At 36.2% G+C, this 19,315-nt stretch overlaps 1 protein-coding gene across 1 annotated transcript; it reads right to left on the bottom strand.

The window, feature by feature from the left end:
• Positions 1-1,453: 1,453 nt before the first annotated feature.
• Positions 1,454-9,501, bottom strand: LOC129440988 (E3 ubiquitin/ISG15 ligase TRIM25-like). Its single transcript, XM_055200636.2, has 8 exons — positions 9,410-9,501; positions 7,294-7,841; positions 7,100-7,195; positions 6,744-6,977; positions 6,506-6,654; positions 3,904-4,125; positions 3,790-3,819; positions 1,454-3,695 (listed from the first exon to the last, which is right to left on the bottom strand). Exons 2-5 carry the CDS (start codon positions 7,837-7,839, stop codon positions 6,511-6,513), a joined length of 1,020 nt encoding a protein of 339 aa, XP_055056611.2. The 5' UTR covers positions 7,840-7,841; positions 9,410-9,501; the 3' UTR covers positions 1,454-3,695; positions 3,790-3,819; positions 3,904-4,125; positions 6,506-6,510.
• Positions 9,502-19,315: the final 9,814 nt, after the last annotated feature.

Here is a 19,315-nt window from a genome sequence, read left to right as displayed (position 1 = left end):
TATCATTAACATGTACTAATACACACTTACACACCAAAAGAAATGTAAAAACGTGAATCGGACAGTAGGTGCTCTTTAATCATTTATAAATAGAATCTCATATATGTTTTAGTAATTACGCATATTTTATTTATTTGTAAGTATTAAATTGCACCGGTCAAGTTGACTCGTAGAACCTGAAAAACGTGAACACTGCTGTTGATTTTGATAAACAATCAATTTTTCCATTCCCTTTCAGGCGGTTTCCCAGAGTCCCAGACTAAAATGCATGTTTGAGCTGCCTTACATATCAACAACTTGCCCTGACATATCTTAACATATATCAGTGTATTGACTACATCTCCTAATATAAATAAGACCTAGTCCTGGCTTAACCTAAACCCTGTCCGAAAAACTGCCCCTATATCATTTATCCTGGGATCACACGGAGTGCTGAAGCTTAGCTATCTCAGGCTGTGGCAGGGAAACACCCTGGACAGGTGGTTGGTTAACTGTTGTAGTTAATTAATTTGTTGCAAAATCTTTGTGCATCGTATACAACAAGTTTTAAAGTAATTGAGTTTTTATGTTAAGAGGCATATGTCAGGACTAGGATTGTGGTTGCTTAATGTCATTTTGAAGTTCAAGTGTGCGCACTGTTATCTTACAAGGGAAGCTCCCAGTGTAAGTAATAGGTCAGTAATTCCTTTGTGCCCTGCTGGCAAAGCTGGCACCATCACACTGCAATACCCAATGCCAACATTTGAGGAATTGGGGTGGGGGGAAACAACACTCTGCATAGTAGAATGGCAAAATCTGTTAAAATGCCTCACCTTGTTTGCTTTTTACACTCATTATCCGGAGTGAGTCAGCCAGTAGCGTGTCAAAGAATCACACTTTGCTCGTGCATGCTAAGCAAACACACTTATACATCGGTTAAATGAACTCGCTATGATGGTAAACATACAGGGACCAGAATATTGTTGTTCTTCGAAAGGTCATTTTTACTAGTAACCCTGGTTGTCTGGTTAGATGTGTCAACTGCACCGAGACTCAAGGGAAGGAATCATTGTCTGCTAGTGTGTGAAAGAGAGAGACCTATGTAAGATGTAGGAGAACGTGTGAAGGAGAAACACTTAGAATGCTCTCTCTATTCGTTCATCCTGTATCAGCAGAAAAAAGGAAAATGAAAAAAAAAATGCTGGCCTCTGTTGACACAGCCCTGACCTTCCCCTCATTCTGCTCCCCCAAGTGTGAAATTGAATGCCTGCCAGGAAGAATGAGGGAAGAAGGAATAGAGAGAGTGAGACAGAAAGGGAGAGAGGCAGAGGGGAAGAATGAGATCAAGAGCGGGGGAAAGGATCGACACAGAACTAAGAGAGAAATCCAATATCAAATGTATCAAACAGGGCAGAATGTTGCTGTGATTTTTCATTTATGGAGAGTCCTCAATATGACGACCACACCGGGGGTCTTTTTTTGACACAAGTGGCTCTTTCAGGAGAATTAAACGAAACCCCAACACTGGGATAGAATCAGATACTGTATAGATATTGTAGGTTTAACAGAAAGTTCTGTTATATGGATCAATTACGTTTAACACACAGGAGACCTTTGAGTTTAATGAACGAGACTTTGAATATAAATAATAACAAACACATTTCCCTTATATCCTTATTTACTCTGGAAACGTGCAAGAGATGCCAGAAGGCGAGACTTGGTGTCGGGAGGTGGGTCTGTGATGTCACAGGGGGTGTGTTGTCCATGGCCACCGGCCTCATGCTGACTCCAGACATTTCTGGCATTCCTACGAGACCAGCTTCCATTGTGCTGTAAGGGACCTTCCATTCATCCAGCTCAGGAAAGGAAAAGAATGGGAACAGGGAGGGAAACGCAGAAAAAGGCAGGGTGGGATGTTCTAGTAGTACAAGGTTTTGTGAGTAAATTAGTGCTGTTTTTTTAAGGATTTCTAGGATATAAAAATGTTATTGATAGAGCTTCAAAATTCTTGACACATTATTGGCAACATTTATACTAAATGGATGATCCAAATACACAGTTCTCCTCTATTATGTATGACCTGTGAAAGACTTAAAGATTGTATGGATTTGAACATTAATCTTATAGATTTTCTCCAATCTCAAGCAGAATGATGCTTTCTTACATTTCATATGAAAGGTAAGCATTATATTAAAAAGGTCCTTTATACATTTATTATAAGGACTAGCTTATTCATCTTATTGATTTCTCAATTTTTTGTCTTTTATTTTTTGAAGCACAGACTTTACAGCCAGTCTGATGGTAGTTTATATAGTACTAGCACACCATCTAGTGGCTTTGTTTGCATCTTAATTTAAAAATGAAAAACCTTTCATAATTTTCTCACCCTCGTGTTGTTGCAAACCTGTATTAATATCTTTGTTCTGTTGAACACAAAGGAGGATATTTGTACTGAAGCATGAAACAGAAGCACCATTGACTTCCATAGTAGGAAAATACTATGGAAGTCAATGTTGCTCAAAATTTGGTTACAAACATTGCTCAAAATATCTTCCTTTGTGATCAACAGAACAAATAAATTCATACAGGTTTATAACAACTCAAGGGCGAGTAAATGATGACAGAATTTTTATTCTGGGTGAACTATCCCTAAAAAATTATTATAAGGAATATTCCAGGTTTATACAATAAAAAAACTGTTAACAGAAAAAAACAATCCATCCACCTCTTCTCATGCCTTTAAATTGCATAATGTACAAGAAATATTATTAATATCATTAATATACATAGACAGTTTTCATCACATTTTAAAGGGGACATATCATGAAAATCTGACATGTTTAGTGCTATAATTGGGTCCCCCAACCTAAAAAATGTGAAAAAGATCAACCCAATAACTTAGTTTTTGTAAACCATTCTCTGCAATCATGTGAAAAATAGGTAATTGAAATTTTGCTTCCCTTGTGATGTCAGAAGGGGTTAATACCGCCCCTTAATCTGCACTATCCAACCACAGCACTGCAGAGGTCAGCTCATTTGCATTTAAAATGACACACCAAAACAGCGAAAATTATATATATGCTATTTTGAGCTAGAACTACACTACGCACTAGTAATCAGACACAGTACATGATCCAAATTCCATAATAGTCTCTAGTCACTGGTTTTGAGAGTTTAGCAATTACACGGACGGATAATCAGAGGCTTTTTGTTCACACCTACTTTTTTGTTACAAGGACTGAGAAATGGATAAAGTTTCTCATTGAAAGAATAACCAATGAAGGAGTAGATAAGATACTTGTTCTCCACATCATAAAAGGACACCAGACCCTTTTCATAATCCACAAACACACCCACAGTCTGAGGCTTCTGCTTTATGGAAAGGGAAATGGGACTTGATTCATTAGCCATATATTCATTTCCATTTCTAAGCCATATAGACCAGAACCCATGCTCGGGGCACACGGTTATTTTTCCCTTTTTCTTAATGGACTCTCTCGCCACACCTATGTCCCATTCAGGTTTATCACAGACCTGCACCTCATAGTAAAATATACCACCGCAAAACCCATCCTTTCCCAGGACACAGGCAGAGCAATCATATCTCTCCGGGTTATTGGGCACATCTCTCCAGGTTCCATCATAATTCACTTGTTTTCCATCCTTAGACAGATTTAGTTTGGGGTAAGCTGTGTTGGGATCTAAAATCACATTCACTGCAAGATAATCACATTTAAAATAATAAATACTTGACAAGCAAAATAATTGGCTGATTCTGAGAAGAAACTTTTAACTGATGTTGTTTGTTACCTGTATAAAGTTTCTGTATTGTACCGAGATCTGATAATGGAAAAATACTGTTAATATATACACCTATGGTAATGTTAACATAATAAACAAGCACATTGAGTGTATTTGACTTACCCACACCCAAGCTTGACAGCTGCCGTGGGATAAATGGGACAGATGCATCCTTTTTCCTTATTGCTAGGGAACTTTTAGATACCATTAAAGGAGGTTTAAGAACAGAGTCTGTGCTAGTGCTGCCAAAAACAAATATTCCATTTTCCAAGTTTGGTTTAGAGACTGACGCAGAAGTCTCCAGTTTTGCTATAAAGTTGAAACCTTGAATAACTGAAGGCTGAGCTGTAAAAGAAAGTTGTATCACTGACGTGTTTAAATATTCAACAAACAGTATATGCACTTTTGCAGGCCTTATCCACCGGTTTCTCGAACGCGGAAGTTAGTGATGTGACGTATTTTCCTTTCCGGTCCGAGACTTCCGTTTCAATAGCCAGCCGGTAGAAAACAGTGTAGTGGGAGCACGCATAAAACATGATTTAAACAGTTAATATTTACTACACCTGCCATGTATGAACCAGTGTGAGGGTGAAATTAAGAAGTGGCTTGAGATATGAAGATATATTCAATCATTTCGTGTTGTTGATCAGAGGTGCAAGTCTTAAATGCGCAAATATCAAAGCACAGAGACGGGAAAGTCAGTCGAGTTTTTGTACATGGAATTTACCAAGACTTCGTGTTTTTAACTTTTCAGGGGCTGGTTTAAATGTCACAACTGTCCCTCTGGTGTAAAGTTTTTTTTAAACAGCAATTTTTAATGGACTTGTTTATGGGACACATCGAGCTTTATGCAGTCCGACACAGTCAGCAGTATCTTTCTCATTCAACACATTGTAAGTTATTTGAACAAACCATAATAAACATATTAAACTACTCCATGTATTGAGTATTGTTTTCGCTTTATGAAAATATTATTACATCACTTCTTACGCATGCACTAGGTGGAGATATGAGCTTATGAAATTATTTGCTTACTTTTTAAAGTATTTGCTTTTTTATTTAAAACATAACAAAAGTAAGTGCAAACACATTATAAACATTAAAGGATTAGTCCATTTTCTTGTCATCCAAATGTTGATGTCTTTCTTTGTTCAGTCGAGAAGAAATTATGTTTTTTGAGGAAAACATTGCAGGATTTTTCTAATTTTAATGGACTTTAATAGAGCCCAACATTTAATACTTAACTCAACACTTAACAGTTTTTTTCAACGGAGTTTCAAAGGACTATAAACAATCCCAAACGAGGCATTAAGGGTCTTATCTAGCAAAACGATTGTCATTTTTGACAATAAAAATGACAAATATACACTTCTAAAGCACAACTTCTCGTCTAGACCTGGTCGTCATGCGCTAGCGTGACCCGACGCAATACGTCATCACGTCAAGAGGTCACAAAGGACGAACGCGAAACTCCGCCCCAGTGTTTACATGTGTTAAGAAAGAGGACCGTTCCTACGTTGTTGTATGTCAACTGATACTAATTAATGTCTTTGTGGCAGTTTATTGTTTACAATGGTCCGCAAATGTGCGTTTTATATATGTAACACGTGACCTCCCTACGTCACTACGCATTTACGTTAGGTCGCGCTGGACCGGACCTAGACGAAAAGTTGTGGTTTAAAAGTACATATTTTTAATTTTTCTTGTCAAAAATGACAATCGTTTCAGTAGATAAGACCCTTGTGCCTTGTTTGGGAGTGTTTGTGGTCCTTTGAAACTCCGTTGAAAAAACTGTTAAGTGTTGAGTCAAGCATCAAATGTTGGGCTCTATTAAAGTCCATCAAAATTAGAAAAATCCTGCAATGTTTTCCTCAAAAAACATAATTTCTTCTCGACTGAACAAAGAAAGACATCAACATTTTGGATGACATGGTGGTGAGTAAATTATCTGGATTTTTCTTTTAAGAAAATGGACTAATCCTTTAAGATTATGTCGCATATATTCTGTACTGTATTCGCATTTTTGTAACAATATATAGTAGCAGAATAAATAAATCAGCTAAATCAGCATATTTTTATCACACACCGGAAGTCATAAACCATAAAGCTCAAAGATGGCGGTGCGCACATTTACGTCAAGAAACAGGTGGAAAGTAAGTGGATGTGATTGGGATTAAATAGTTGAGTTAACCATTAGAGAGCTAAAACACAATTTACAAAATAAATGAACAAACAATATTACCCCAGTCTTAACCAAGGGTCATAGTCCAAATTAGAATAATCTTTTATTAAAGTACTTTAACATGTTAATAAATCACTCATTGGCCTAAAAACATGTTGTATGCTTGCAAAATACAGAGGGAATAAGCCTCGCTTATTAGCATTGTGTTGGCTGTAAACATGCATGGTGAGACATTAGCTGTTATGTATATCACACAGAGCAGGTAACAGAACAACACAACTACAAATCCAAAGACCATAATACCCGTTTGCATTATTGTGCTCAGATTCAGCACTGCCTCGCACTTTATTTCATTGCACTATACATTTACTTAAAAAAAATCACTGTACATTTGTACCAAAAGAATGCATATTAGTGCCATGAAGGAACTTCACAGATACATTGGTACCTCACAGGTATACCTGAATGGTATATTAGGACCATTCAAGTGACAGCTTTTATACCTTTGTTTTCTTTCCAACATGTTGTTTATTTAATACTCACTGGTCTCAAAAAACCTTTTCAGTTCCATTTGGATTTTTTTCTTCAAGGCACTTCAGAGTTTTCTTTAGGGTTTCTGTGTTAAGATCAGTATCGATGCTGATGTTGTTCCAGGACTTGAATTGCAGAGGGCTGCACACAGATGAGTACGTCTACAGTACTGAAGGAGACAGACCTCTCAATAAAGATTGATTTCTGATTGAAAGAATTTCTGAGAGAGGTTTACCGAGTGAACACCTACCTGAAGGAGGTGGATGTGATCTTCAGTTTTTAAGAGGTTCTCCAGCTCGATGTCTCTCATCTTTAGCTCGGCGATTTCCTGCTCCAGCTCTTTAATGAGATCTTCAGCATGAGTCTCTGCTGCTTTCTGCTTCTGCTCCATCACCTCCAGCAGCTCAGACTGACATCTCACAATGGAGCGAATCAGTGTAGTAAAGAGCTCAACACTGCATGCTTTATCTCTCTCGCCGTTTCTCTGCATGGTTATGTTAAGAAGAACATTAAATGAAACTATTATATCCACCACACCAAGGTTAAGGTGTTGACAATTCATATCTGTTATCATTTATGTATTTCTTCTAATATATGATACTGCACCTTGTTAATATTTGCTACGTTTTTTATCTGCTTCATCTTCTCGCATCTTTCCTTGATCATTTTTTTGACAGCCTTATGTTTATCTTTCACTTTAATCTAAGGACATTAACAGAAAGCAACAAATAAGCAGTTTAAGGTAAGCATAATTTGTGCATAAAAACTATAGATTTGTTAGATTTGATTTTGAGTCTTACCTTCCTGTGTGAACTTTCTTGCTCTATAGGAACACAGTCGTGAGTCTTATGTTCTGTTGTTGTGCAGAACAGACATAGAAAGGTCTGATCATCTCTGCAAAACATCTCCAATGGTTTCTCGTGTTTACCACAGAAATAATCTTCCAGGTTCTCCACAGGGTCGATCAGTTTGTGTTTCATGCGTCTCGGTGACGTTTTGTGACTCTCAAGGTGAGTCTCACAAAAAGAAGCCACACATTGCAAACACGACTTCACGGCCCTTAGCTTACGTTCACAGCAAAAGTCACACAGAACGTTTGGTTTTTTCTTCTTTTGCATCTTCATGTGGTCAGTAACAAACTTTGCAAGTGCCTTATTAATATTCAGTTCTGGCTTAGTTTCAAATTCTGTCCTACATACTGGACATAAATAAAGCTCTCCGTTCTCCCAGCATGTTTCAATACAGACTTTACAGAAGTTGTGTTCACATGAAGTGGTGACTGGGTCAGTCAACTCGGTCAGACATATACCACAGAGGATCTGCTCAATAGTGAGTGAACGAGCCATGACTGTTAGCAAAGAAACAGTGACATCATGTGGCTGTATGTAGGAAGGGTTAAGCAACTTATTTTTTATGTATAAAGTACAGCATTGAGTATAACGAACAAAGATGAAACAATGTATGTGAGCTTTGGCTTAGATAAAGGTGACATAATATAAAGATACCAAATGTTAATAATGTATCATTTGGTTTTTATTAAACACCTTCATTGTAATTTAATTTACACATGAAAGGTCACCTTCTAAAAATTAAATAACAAATACACGTTTGTATAGGGTAGTGCTCTAGTTATATAATTTTATTTTGATGTCTAGTGAACTAGTGTCTCTGAGCATTGAACAAATACACAGCACTAAAGTGAAACCGAAAGTGACACTGTACATTATTTGCATTTCTTCAGTTTCAATTTATAGTAATTCATAAATACATTCTACCATTGCATTAGATTGTCAAGGCAATGACGTCATGCACAATGACATAATACAACTAGTACCATATATATTTTGATTTACTTATGAAATCACATGATAAGTATTATTGAAATTGAGAAAAAAATAATACAGTATTTATTGGACATTTACTCTGCAATGAGTATATCCATGTTGGTTTTACTTTTTTTAAAATGTTTATGCCAATTGTTTTAAGATATATGCAACATGATCTCACAAAGTTCCGTGGGATAGTCACGGAATTTTGTGCTCATTTTTCCGTGGCATTCTCACGGATCTCCGCATTTTTCCGTGGCCCTGCTACAGACTGTCTTTTTCCGTGGCATTCTCACGGATTGGTTACTCAACTGCTTTTTCCTATTTTCAAACCATTTTCGGTTTAGGGTTAGATTTGGTGTTTGCGATAGTATTGTCACTTTAACTATTGGTTTATACTATTTTTTCGGATTTATTTTTTTATATTTTCTAAACTTTAAACAATTGTTGCCTGGCGTTGGGGTTAGAGTTGGGTTTGGGTAGGGGATGTCATTTCATGTAAATCTAACCCTAAACCGAAGCGAAAATGGTAAGAAAATAGGACAAAACAGTTGAGTAACCAATCCGTGAGAATGCCACGGAAAAAAACAGTTCGTAGCAGGGCCACGAAAAAAATGCGGAGATCCGTGACTATGCCACGGAAATTCGTGAGATCAGGTTGATATATGTGACTAAGATGTATGTGACATGTTTTCTACATTAAATCCTACATAACATTCTATAAAAATATTGACTGGGTTTTGACTGAGTAAGGCCATGTCAAAGATTAAAATTAAATTAAAATTAAAATCAAACTTTGATGCCTAATATCTCATAATTAGATTATAACACTTTAGCGTGGATTTTTTAGGCAGGGTCATATATTAAAAAAATACCACTTTCCAAATTTCCAAGTTTCTTTTTTTGTGTACTTTTATTATATTAAAATCATTGACCCATTTATTTTGAATAACTGCTTTGAATTTTATTCTTATCTAAGTGACATTTATCTACCTATAAACAAATGTGTACTGTAATTATAATAAACACAATACTTCTTTTCTACTCATTGTAAAGTTTCAATCAATGGAAAATCATGCTTTGTCCTCACCTGTCGGTTTGATTTTCCGTCTTTGAGTCAGGATAAAAATAGTTATGAACTCCTCATTCGTTCAAGACCAAGAACTCAAGCGCAATCTCTTGTAAGGGCAAGTTTACATGTAAAGTTTCAGTTTCAATTCACTGTAAAGGTAGGTGGTGCAACTATCTATTGTTTACCAACACACAAATCTATTGGCTTCTCTTTCAGGAATAAATATTTGGTTACTTGTCACTGGACTAGTAATTGTTCCTGTCTTTATCCTCATATAGTAGGAACTGACGTGTCCTTTAGGGATAAGCACTGTTAAAAACAGCATTAAACTCTCTGTTGTTTAGGAAGCAGTTCCTGCAAAAAATAAAGTATACAGTATTTCATACATTAAATGTTTACTAGTATTTAACTGAGCACCCTCATTTGGTTTTGGAACTGGGCCTGCTTGACCCTTGTCTACTTGCATCACGTAGGCCTATTTCCTGTATTTGGCCCAAGTGTTCACGAAGCTATGAAGACAGCAAGTGTGCGTAAAGCTTAATCATTACTGAATGGGACACACTTAGTTAGCAAATACAAAAATGTTAATCCAGGCTGCGATAACAGTTCTCATTATTTTTGTAAGAAATACTTTCAGTGACAGATCACAGAAACAACTGACGTAACTCACAAAGCAGTTTTAAAATGTACATTGATAAAGCACCAGTGTTAAAGGTGCTCTAAGCGAATTCACGCATTTTAGGCCATAAAACATTTTTTGTTTCATACAGTAAACAACATCTCCTTATCTGCTAGCTGCCTGTCCTCTGAACACACTGTAAAAAAACACGGTCTCTGTAGGCAGCCCAGGCTTGCAAACTGCGACAAAAACAAAGTGGTCAAACCTACCACTACGTAACATAACAAAGTGTTCCAGCCAATAAACGACAAGAAGGATTTGGTAGTGGGAGTTGGGCGCGTTCATGACTCGTTCCGAAAGCACGGAAGAGAGGGGGAGGAGTTTAGCTACGCTCCGTTTTGTTTGAAAACACTTCGAACCTCTACAAGAAGTGACGTCACACAGATTCGCTTAGAGCGCCTTTAACATTTTATTATTTACTTATTACACAGAATGCTTGATTCTGATTGGCCAGTCCCAACTCGCAGATTTTATATATAAGGTATAGAATGATCCTGCTTATTACACGGCTATATACCTCACAAGTAAGGTTAGTAAAATGAAATATTGATTTAAAAGAATTTATTTGCTAATTTTTAAACGAATGCAGACCTTCCGCTAGGAAGACCTGTTAACTTTCAGTTTTAAGATGAGACAAGACGTTTAAATGTCATGAACACACTCATTTGTTTAAATATTTGTAAATATAATGTTATATGTGTTATTAAAAGACATATATATATTTAATTTTTGTGCAATATTAAACTGTACCTGTCAAAATAATTTGCAGCATCCAGGTGTTATAGTTTTAAGCGGTTGTTATATGGTAATAACAAACCTGCAAATGTCATGACTTGCCAGCAGTCCAACAAGTAATAATCCCAGATAACTTAAAAAAATTACTCAATTTTCTTAAAAAAAAAATATCTTGATAATTTACCCATCCCCATGTCATCCAAAATGTTGATATCTTTCTTCATTCCAGGATTTTTCTCTTTAATGGACCTCAACAGTTTACAGTTTAAATGCAGCTTCGAATGGCTCTAAACGATCCCAACCGAGACATAAGGGTCTTATCTAGCAAAACCATCGTCATTTTTGGCAAGAAAAATAATATACATTAAACCACAACTTGCTCCAGAAAAAAAGGTACAAAGTTCTTCCTTTTTCTGTCACTGGGGTGGTATCCTAAAAGGTACCTTTTTGTACCTTTATGGGTATACAACACATTGAAATTTTGCACCTCTTGGGGCACAACACTATACCCTTATATACCTTAAGGAACAATTTTGTACCAGTTAAATTTTAGGGGTACAAAACAAGGTACATAATAAATCATTAAGGTACAGTAATGTACCCCAAAAGGTACAACATTGTATTATGTTTATATACCTGTAAAGGTACAAAGTTTAGTTATTTCAGATGCACTTGACCATATCACAGGGCAGTACTCAAGATGCGATTAAAACTAATGACTGCATCATATCTTTTAAAACTTAAAGGACAAGTTCCGTATTTTACACTTAAAGCCCTGTTTTCAGATTGTTTATGATGAAACAGAACGGTCTTGACTGAAATTTCGACGGCTGCCCCGAGAATTTTCGGGTGTTTGTTTTTCACCTCCCACCTCTACAATGGGTCTATAGGTGCACCGGAACAATCCTTCCTAAAATGCATTAAACATTTACATTTACATTACAAAGACGTGAAACTCACTGAGTGGTCAGGGGTGTTCACTGATACGCCCACACAAAAACCACTGCAAAAGATGCCCTCCAACAGCTGTTCTACCATTCGTTGTAAACTTGTGGACCTATTTTTCCAAACGCCTCACCCGTACATTCTTCCATTGAGAGCTTGAATAATAGACACTCCAGCCCAGTTGGTGGCGCTAATCCACCTTTACCAATTGCAAGAATACAAACAACGTTACCGGCGCTGAGTAATACCGTACCTCACAGCACATCTAATACAAGTCAATGGAGTTGGACAAAACTACGATAAAACCTGTTGGAATGCGTCCTTTGCAGCGCAAAAACAGGGCTTTAAGTGTAAAATACCAAACTTGTCCTTTAAGATGGAATAATTGCAGAGCATTTTCTGGCCACTGCTATTACCTTTACCTTTTACATATCTATACGATTGGACCAGGACAGCATATTGTCAAGTTTCACACCCCCAACAACAATTTAATATTTGTTACTTGTTCTACTGACATACCATCAATAAATAAATTCAATTTAACAGCTCAATTCGAAGGCTGGATCCTTCGAAGGCCACATCCTACCACAGGAGGATACAACAAATGGATCCTTCAAAGCTTGGCTTACCCAAGATTTCTCTATAACATACTGTAACCACTTAAAAATGTGCTTAAAGGGTTCTTTAAATCAATGCCACAGAAAAACCAATTTTTGGTTCCTCAGGGAACCATTCAGTCAAAGGTTCTTAAAAGAATTGTTTCTTTCATACCTTTTGAAAATCTGCTGAATTTCTGCAAAGAACCTTTTATGAGACAGAAAGACTTTTGATGTAAATGTTTTAGATGTAAATGTTCTTTACTAAACCATACAGCCAGAAATGTTTTTTCAATGGCACGTGAAGCACCTTTATTTTAAGAAGGGAACACGGCAACATTTGCTACGAAATTTCATTATATAGTCACGTAACTTTTCGATTACTTTTATTATCACGAATTTCCGCGTTTTATTGTGATCTTATAACGAATTCCTGTTTTCGTGTGATTATCATGTATTGGTTACTCAACTGTTTTGTCCTATTTTCTTACCATCGTCGCTTCGAAAAACCGCGGAAATTCATGATATCGCGAAAAAAGAATAAAAAAATTTCGTGACTATATCACGAAACCTCGATATCTCACCCTTTTCCATCTCGTGAGCATCCTGGGGTGTAAAAACTTTGGCTATTTAGTTAAAATGATGGTTTTGTCAAACTATGATATGACAGGTTAAAAGCTGGAGTTGAAAATTAGTAGCTATTCTGTAGTCTTATTTGATTCATTCATTCAATTAAGTGAAAAGGTAATTTCTCTATATTATTAAAGAAAAAAAGTACAACACCTTGTCAATACTATCTCCTTTTCATCTGGACTACAAATACCATAATCCCATAGAGTCTAAATAATTGGTGTTTCGATTCTGTTGGCAGCACGATTTCAGGAGTATTCGATCTTACAGAAACATATTTTGTACCCAAACCACAGCGAATTTTAGAAGTTTGAGGGCTTCACATAAACTGCACTTTAGCCATTTAAACAGACTTCAAACACCAAGTATTTCTTAAGAGCCAGAAGCCCACGCCTCACCCTCATCTGGTCTCCCTGATGGAGAAAGACTTGTAAATACTCATTATTTGCTCTTTCCGGTTTCCATGTCCATGTCTTCATTGTCAAACTCCATATCCTCCAAGTTCACCAGATCTTCTCAACAATACTACTCGCCTGAAACCAACTCCAGGATCCTTTATCTCTCCGGTTTAAGTGTGTGTGCTCCCCGACCTGGTAAACAGAAGCTATATCATCATTATTTTCAGTTACTTTTACAAAGACTCTCAATAACATCACTACTCACCTGCATTCCTTTAACTTTTCTGTTCATCAATAAATGTGCCTGTTTGGTTGAATCTTGGTTTCTCAGAGTCATTGTATCCCATTATAAGTCCAGGCTATACTGTACTGTAAACATATATTTATTCTGTTGTTTGTCATGATGTGAAGTGAAACGTTTTTTTGACTATTTGCAATATGATGCTGGCTTGAGTGGCTTATTGCTTTTATAAAGCAGTTACCAAATACTAAAAACACAAATTAAAGATCATTTAATGTCCACGTAGAGGATATAGTTACTGACATAGTTACCTGTTATAGATTATTATTTATCTATAACAGGTAAACAAATAAAAATCTATTTTTAGTATAAATAATATCCAGAGATGGGCATAAATACATGGAAATGTATTTCAAATACAAATACAAAATACTGTGTCGAAAAATGTATTTAAATACAAATACAAAATACTGTGAGGAAAAATGTATTTAAATACAAGTACAGTATTTTGTATTTTGAAAATACACAAAATACATGTGAAATTGGTGATTCTGTGCAAGTATCCCTATTAGGCTGAAATCTATCTGGGTCTATTTCTGAATGCCAAAAAGCATTTAGATGTGTGCAACTGCGTAGAAACTTTCATTTTATTTTACTTACCTCTTGCTTTCCCCTGCCATGTAAAAAATAAAAAACTAGAAAAAAAAAAACTTGGTAACACTTTACTTGAAGGGGTGTGTATAAGACTGACATGACAGCTTCATAATCATAACATGACACGTGTCATGAACATGAAGAAGATTTTATGCACATTTATGACAACTGCCATTAAGTGTCATTTCCTTAATTATGTAATTTTTAATGCAAAGATGACATTGTTTGAGATATCTTTGTTATGACAACTTGACACATAAACCAATACAACACAACTTGTTATAAATTATAAACAATAATTATCAAACTTAAGAAACTACCTAACTTTGTGGGTTAACATTACATTAAACCATGATTTAAATGGCATTAAGTGTTAATACTATGTCAAATATTATTAATACTCGGTCAAATTAACATTATGAACTGAAGAATATTCATGATGCTGTTATAAAAACTATTTAACAGAGTATTAACACTTAATGACATTTTAATGACAAATTATATTTGTATCACTGGTAAAAAGTGGTCAGTTATGTTGTCTTGGTTAATGTCAAGTTGTCATGGCAAGTTAAGTTATAACAAAGACATCTCAAACAATGTCATATTTGCAATAAAAATGACATAATTGAACAAATGACACTTAATGACAGTTGTCATAAACATCCATAAAATCTCCTTCATATTCATGACATGCCTTATAAACACCCCTTCAAGTAAAGTGATGTTTTATAAAAACATCATAAAAACTTTTTCATGTGTCGTCAAAATGACCCACAACCTAAACAGTTTATATGTTAAGAAATCCATGCATTTACAAACGTCTCACGAGACAAATTATTCGGCAAACTGATTCCTCTCATTGCTGGTTTTTGATGGTTTTGAGAACAATTACTCACGAGTCGCCCTCTGTCATTTCACAGAATTATACAATGGAAAGCACGTCAAGCATAAAAGCCTTTTAGGTTTACACAGTTTTTCAATATTTTTACTATGTTCTTACCTGATGAATGAATACATGCCTATCTTTTTTCAATACTGTTTGTGCACTTAATCTTTGCACAGCATGTCATGAATGTGTTAGCATTTAGCCTAGTCCCATTTATTCCTTAGGATCCAAACAGGGATGAATTTAGAAGCCACCAAACACTTCCATGTTTTCCCTATTTAAAGACTGTTACATAGTTACACAAGTAAGTATGGTGGCACAAAATAAAACGTGATTTTTAAGTGAATAAAAAATGAGAACTATATTGTATGGCGGAAGAGCGCTTGGTTTGCGGCACTTCGGCCTCTGGCGCAGTAGCATCATCACTCCTGTGGGGATGTTGCTGTGCGCTGAGGTCAAAATGCTGCAAACCATGCGCTCCTTCTACATGCATTGAAAAAAGATAGTCATGCATTAATTTGTCTAAGTTGAGGTAAGAACATAGCAAAATAAAAAAAAATGTGGTTTTCCTTTAAGTCAAAAGTGTAGGCCAATTTGTCAGCATTCAACACTCTGTCTCAGTCGTGCAATGTGCAAATGCAACTGTAGCGTGCAACTGCCTGCCAACGTGCAAGTGTGAATTTGAATTTCCTTTTGCGACAGTTATAACACAAATCACATCACACCCAATAACTCAATAGCCTTTGCTTTATTTCCCACTCCAACATTTCAATTATTGCCCACTAAAAGCTGCACAGATATATTTGCTTTCCTTAACTCTGTTGTCTGGTCTGAACTAGTTGATGCATGAAAACAGCATCCTGACTGGTTGACTGACTCAAAGTATTTTGAGTATTTTAAAAATACAAAAATACTCATCTTAAATGTATTTAAATACAAATTACATTTCATTTTTTTCAAAGGCTTTAAAATACAAAATACAAAATACTATTTTGTATTTCAAATGCGTATTTTAAATACATGTATTTGAAATACTGCCCATCCCTGATAATATCCTTGTATGTCTTAAAGGGATAGTTTTGATGAACAATTTGGTTACAAACATTTATCAAAATATCTTCCTTTGTGTTCATCAGAACAAAGAAATTGATACAGGTTTGTAAAAACATGAAAGTGAGTAAATGATGACATAGTTTCTTTTTTGGATGAACTATCCCTTTAAATTTTGTTGCTACCAGAAGTTCATTCAGGTGTTTACCTAAACCATTGTTCCAATGAAAACACCAAACTGCGTCATAAACTTGTGTGGTTGTACCTATAGCTCTCAAGCTCTGTACAAAAATAAGCAAGCAATTTGTCGAAATAATTAAACTGCTGCTTCTGAAGAGTGTGTATACATGCTCTAGTATGCCAAGGGCACCCCAAAATAATATAAGTGAGAACTGCAATTAAATGAAACATCAAGGAAATAAAGCAGTTTTGATATGTTTACCAGTGATGTAATTCAGGCTTTTGTTTTGCTAATTGTTTAGGCATGTCCAGCGACCGTAGGTTAATTAGGCAGCCTGTTTACCAAGCTAACTTGGGAGAAAGCGACTCATCTCCAAGGGAACACAGTAGTACATGAGTTTGCTATAGACTACTATCTAAAGACAGCAGCCCTCTCATAGTACTTGGGGAGAAGCCCTACGCTGTGTACTTTCACACACTTCTCATTCGACCTAACTTGTCTCACCACATCTGCCACTCATAGATTAGGAAACCAGCTTCATCTCATCTATAACCACAACTGCACTACAGACAACATTAATGTCGCTCCTCTCCATCTCTCCGACCACTTCAACATACACCATACTACATCACCCACGCTGCCTCCAATTCTTTTAGGTGTAACTCTCTCCCAACCCTCTCCACTGAAGTGGCATGTTCTCTTCCATCTCACATCTTCACTTCCTGCTCATTTCCCTTCACTTCTTCCTATTGCAATCCAGTCAGCCACATCTCTTACGACATTAAAAAAATAATTAAAAACCCATCTCTTCCAAAAATACTTGACATACTGTTGATATTGACCGCATTTCTATCTCTTCTCTCTTCAGTAAAAAAAAAATATTTTTCTCAGGTATTGTTTCGGAATCTTAGTATAAGCACATTTTATTGCCTCCCTTTGACACATCGCTTTTAATGTTTTCTAATCTTTGTAAGTCGCTTTGGATAAAACAAAGTCTGCTAAAGGCTTAAATATAAATGTAAAGCAGAGCACTGAAAAAAAAATTATTCATTAAGATAAGTGGTCGCAATCAATTTATTTAAGCTACATTTAAACAAAGAAAATTAGAAAAACAAAACAAAAAAGGTTTGTTTAAATGTAGCTTACATACACTTACCTAAAGGATTATTAGGAACACCATACTAATACTGTGTCGCCTTCCGAACTGCCTTAATTCTACGTGGCATTGATTCAACAAGGTGCTGAAAGCATTCTTTAGAAATGTTGGCCCATATTGATAGGATAGCATCTTGCAGTTGATGGAGATTTGTGGGATGCACATCCAGGGCACAAAGCTCCCGTTCCACCACATCCCAAAGATGCCCTATTTGGTTGAGATCTGGTGACTGTGGGGGCTATTTTAGTACAGTGTACTCATTGTCATGTTCAAGAAACCAATTTGAAATGATTCGAGCTTTGTGACATGGTGCATTATCCTGTTGGAAGTAGCCATCAGATGATGGGACCATAGTGGTCATAAAGGGAAGGACATGGTCAGAAACAATGCTCAGGTAGGCCGTGGCATTTAAACGATGCCCAATTGGCAATAAGGGGCCTAAAGTGTGCCAAGAAAACATCCCCCACTCCACCACCAACAGCACAGTGGTAACAAGGCATGATGGATCCCTGTTCTCATTCTGTTTACGCCAAATTCTGACTTTACCATCTGAATGCCTCAACAGAAATCGAGACTCATCAGACCAGGCAAAATTTTTCCAGTCTTCAACTGTCCAATTTTGGTGAGCTTGTGCAAATTGTAGCCTCTTTTTCCTATTTGTAGTGAAGATGAGTGGTACCCAGTGGGGGTCTTCTGCTGTTGTAGCCCATCCGCCTCAAGGTTGTGCGTGTTGTGGCTTCACAAATGCTTTGCTGCATACCTCGATTGTAACGAGTGGTTATTTCAGTCAAGTTGCTCTTCTATCAGCTTGAATCAGTCGGCCCATTCTCCTCTGACCTCTAGCATCAACAAGGCATTTTCGCCCACAGGACTGCCGCGTACTGGATGCTTTCCCTTTTCACACCATTCTTTGTAAACCCTAGGAAATGGTTGTGGGTGAAAATCCCAGTAACTGAGCAGATTGTGAAATACTCAGAACGGCCCGTCTGGCACCAACAACCATGCCAAGCTCAAAATTGCTTAAATTACATTTCTTTCCCATTCTGACATTCAGTTTGGAGTTCATGAGATTGTCTTGACCAGGACCACAACCCTAAATGCATTGAAGCAACTGCCATGTGATTGGTTGATTAGATAATTGCATCAATGAGAAATTGAACAGGTGTTCCTAATAATCCTTTAAGTGAGTGTAAATTGATACCTTAAAAAAATCAGTAAATTGAATGAATCATTTTTTTCCAGTGCAACGGAGAACAGAAATAGGAAATAGTAGTCATTAGATACATTTAGGTCTTTATAATGATATAGGACGTTTTATACATTTTGTTTACATTTATTTTTTACAGTTAAAAATCTTAATAATAGACTAAACAAATATTAAACTGGCATTTAAATTTTTTTTATTAAAAATGCATTTAATAACAGATAAAAAAAATTAGGGGAATAGAGGGTTGGTGGTTTGCTCATAGTGGTTTTTATCTATGCTGCTAGTGTCGGAAGTTCAAGACTGCCAGCTGTTTTCAAAACTAAATATGTTAAACAACTGTGTTAAAGAAATGTTTAGTATTGTTAACAATAACTTGTGATCATGTCTTAATCTCTGGCAATATTATTTATTGTTAAATCAAGCTTTTTACATATCAATGTAAATTCATTCAAAACTTGTCACGGCTGCTTTAACAGGTGCTAACCGAAAGTAATCTGTCCCATAAATAGTGCCGCAGTCTGTAGTGTGAATATGAGTCAGGGGCTTTTCTGAGCCAGTCTTTGTCT

Source organism: Misgurnus anguillicaudatus, chromosome 21 (assembly GCF_027580225.2).
Source record: "Misgurnus anguillicaudatus chromosome 21, ASM2758022v2, whole genome shotgun sequence".
Classification (NCBI taxonomy): domain Eukaryota; kingdom Metazoa; phylum Chordata; class Actinopteri; order Cypriniformes; family Cobitidae; genus Misgurnus; species Misgurnus anguillicaudatus.
The sequence above is the reverse complement of the archived record's forward strand: the minus strand, read 5'-3'. Positions and strand labels throughout refer to the sequence as shown.

Coding starts and splice junctions, on each gene's coding strand:
- LOC129440988 (XM_055200636.2), bottom strand. CDS start 7,839: ATGGCTCGTTCACTCACTATTGAGCAGATCCTCTGTGGTATATGTCTG. Junction 6,978..7,099: donor ACGTAGCAAATATTAACAAG/GTGCAGTATCAT, acceptor ATAACCATGCAG/AGAAACGGCGAGAGAGATAA. Junction 6,655..6,743: donor ATCACATCCACCTCCTTCAG/GTAGGTGTTCAC, acceptor TCAGTACTGTAG/ACGTACTCATCTGTGTGCAG.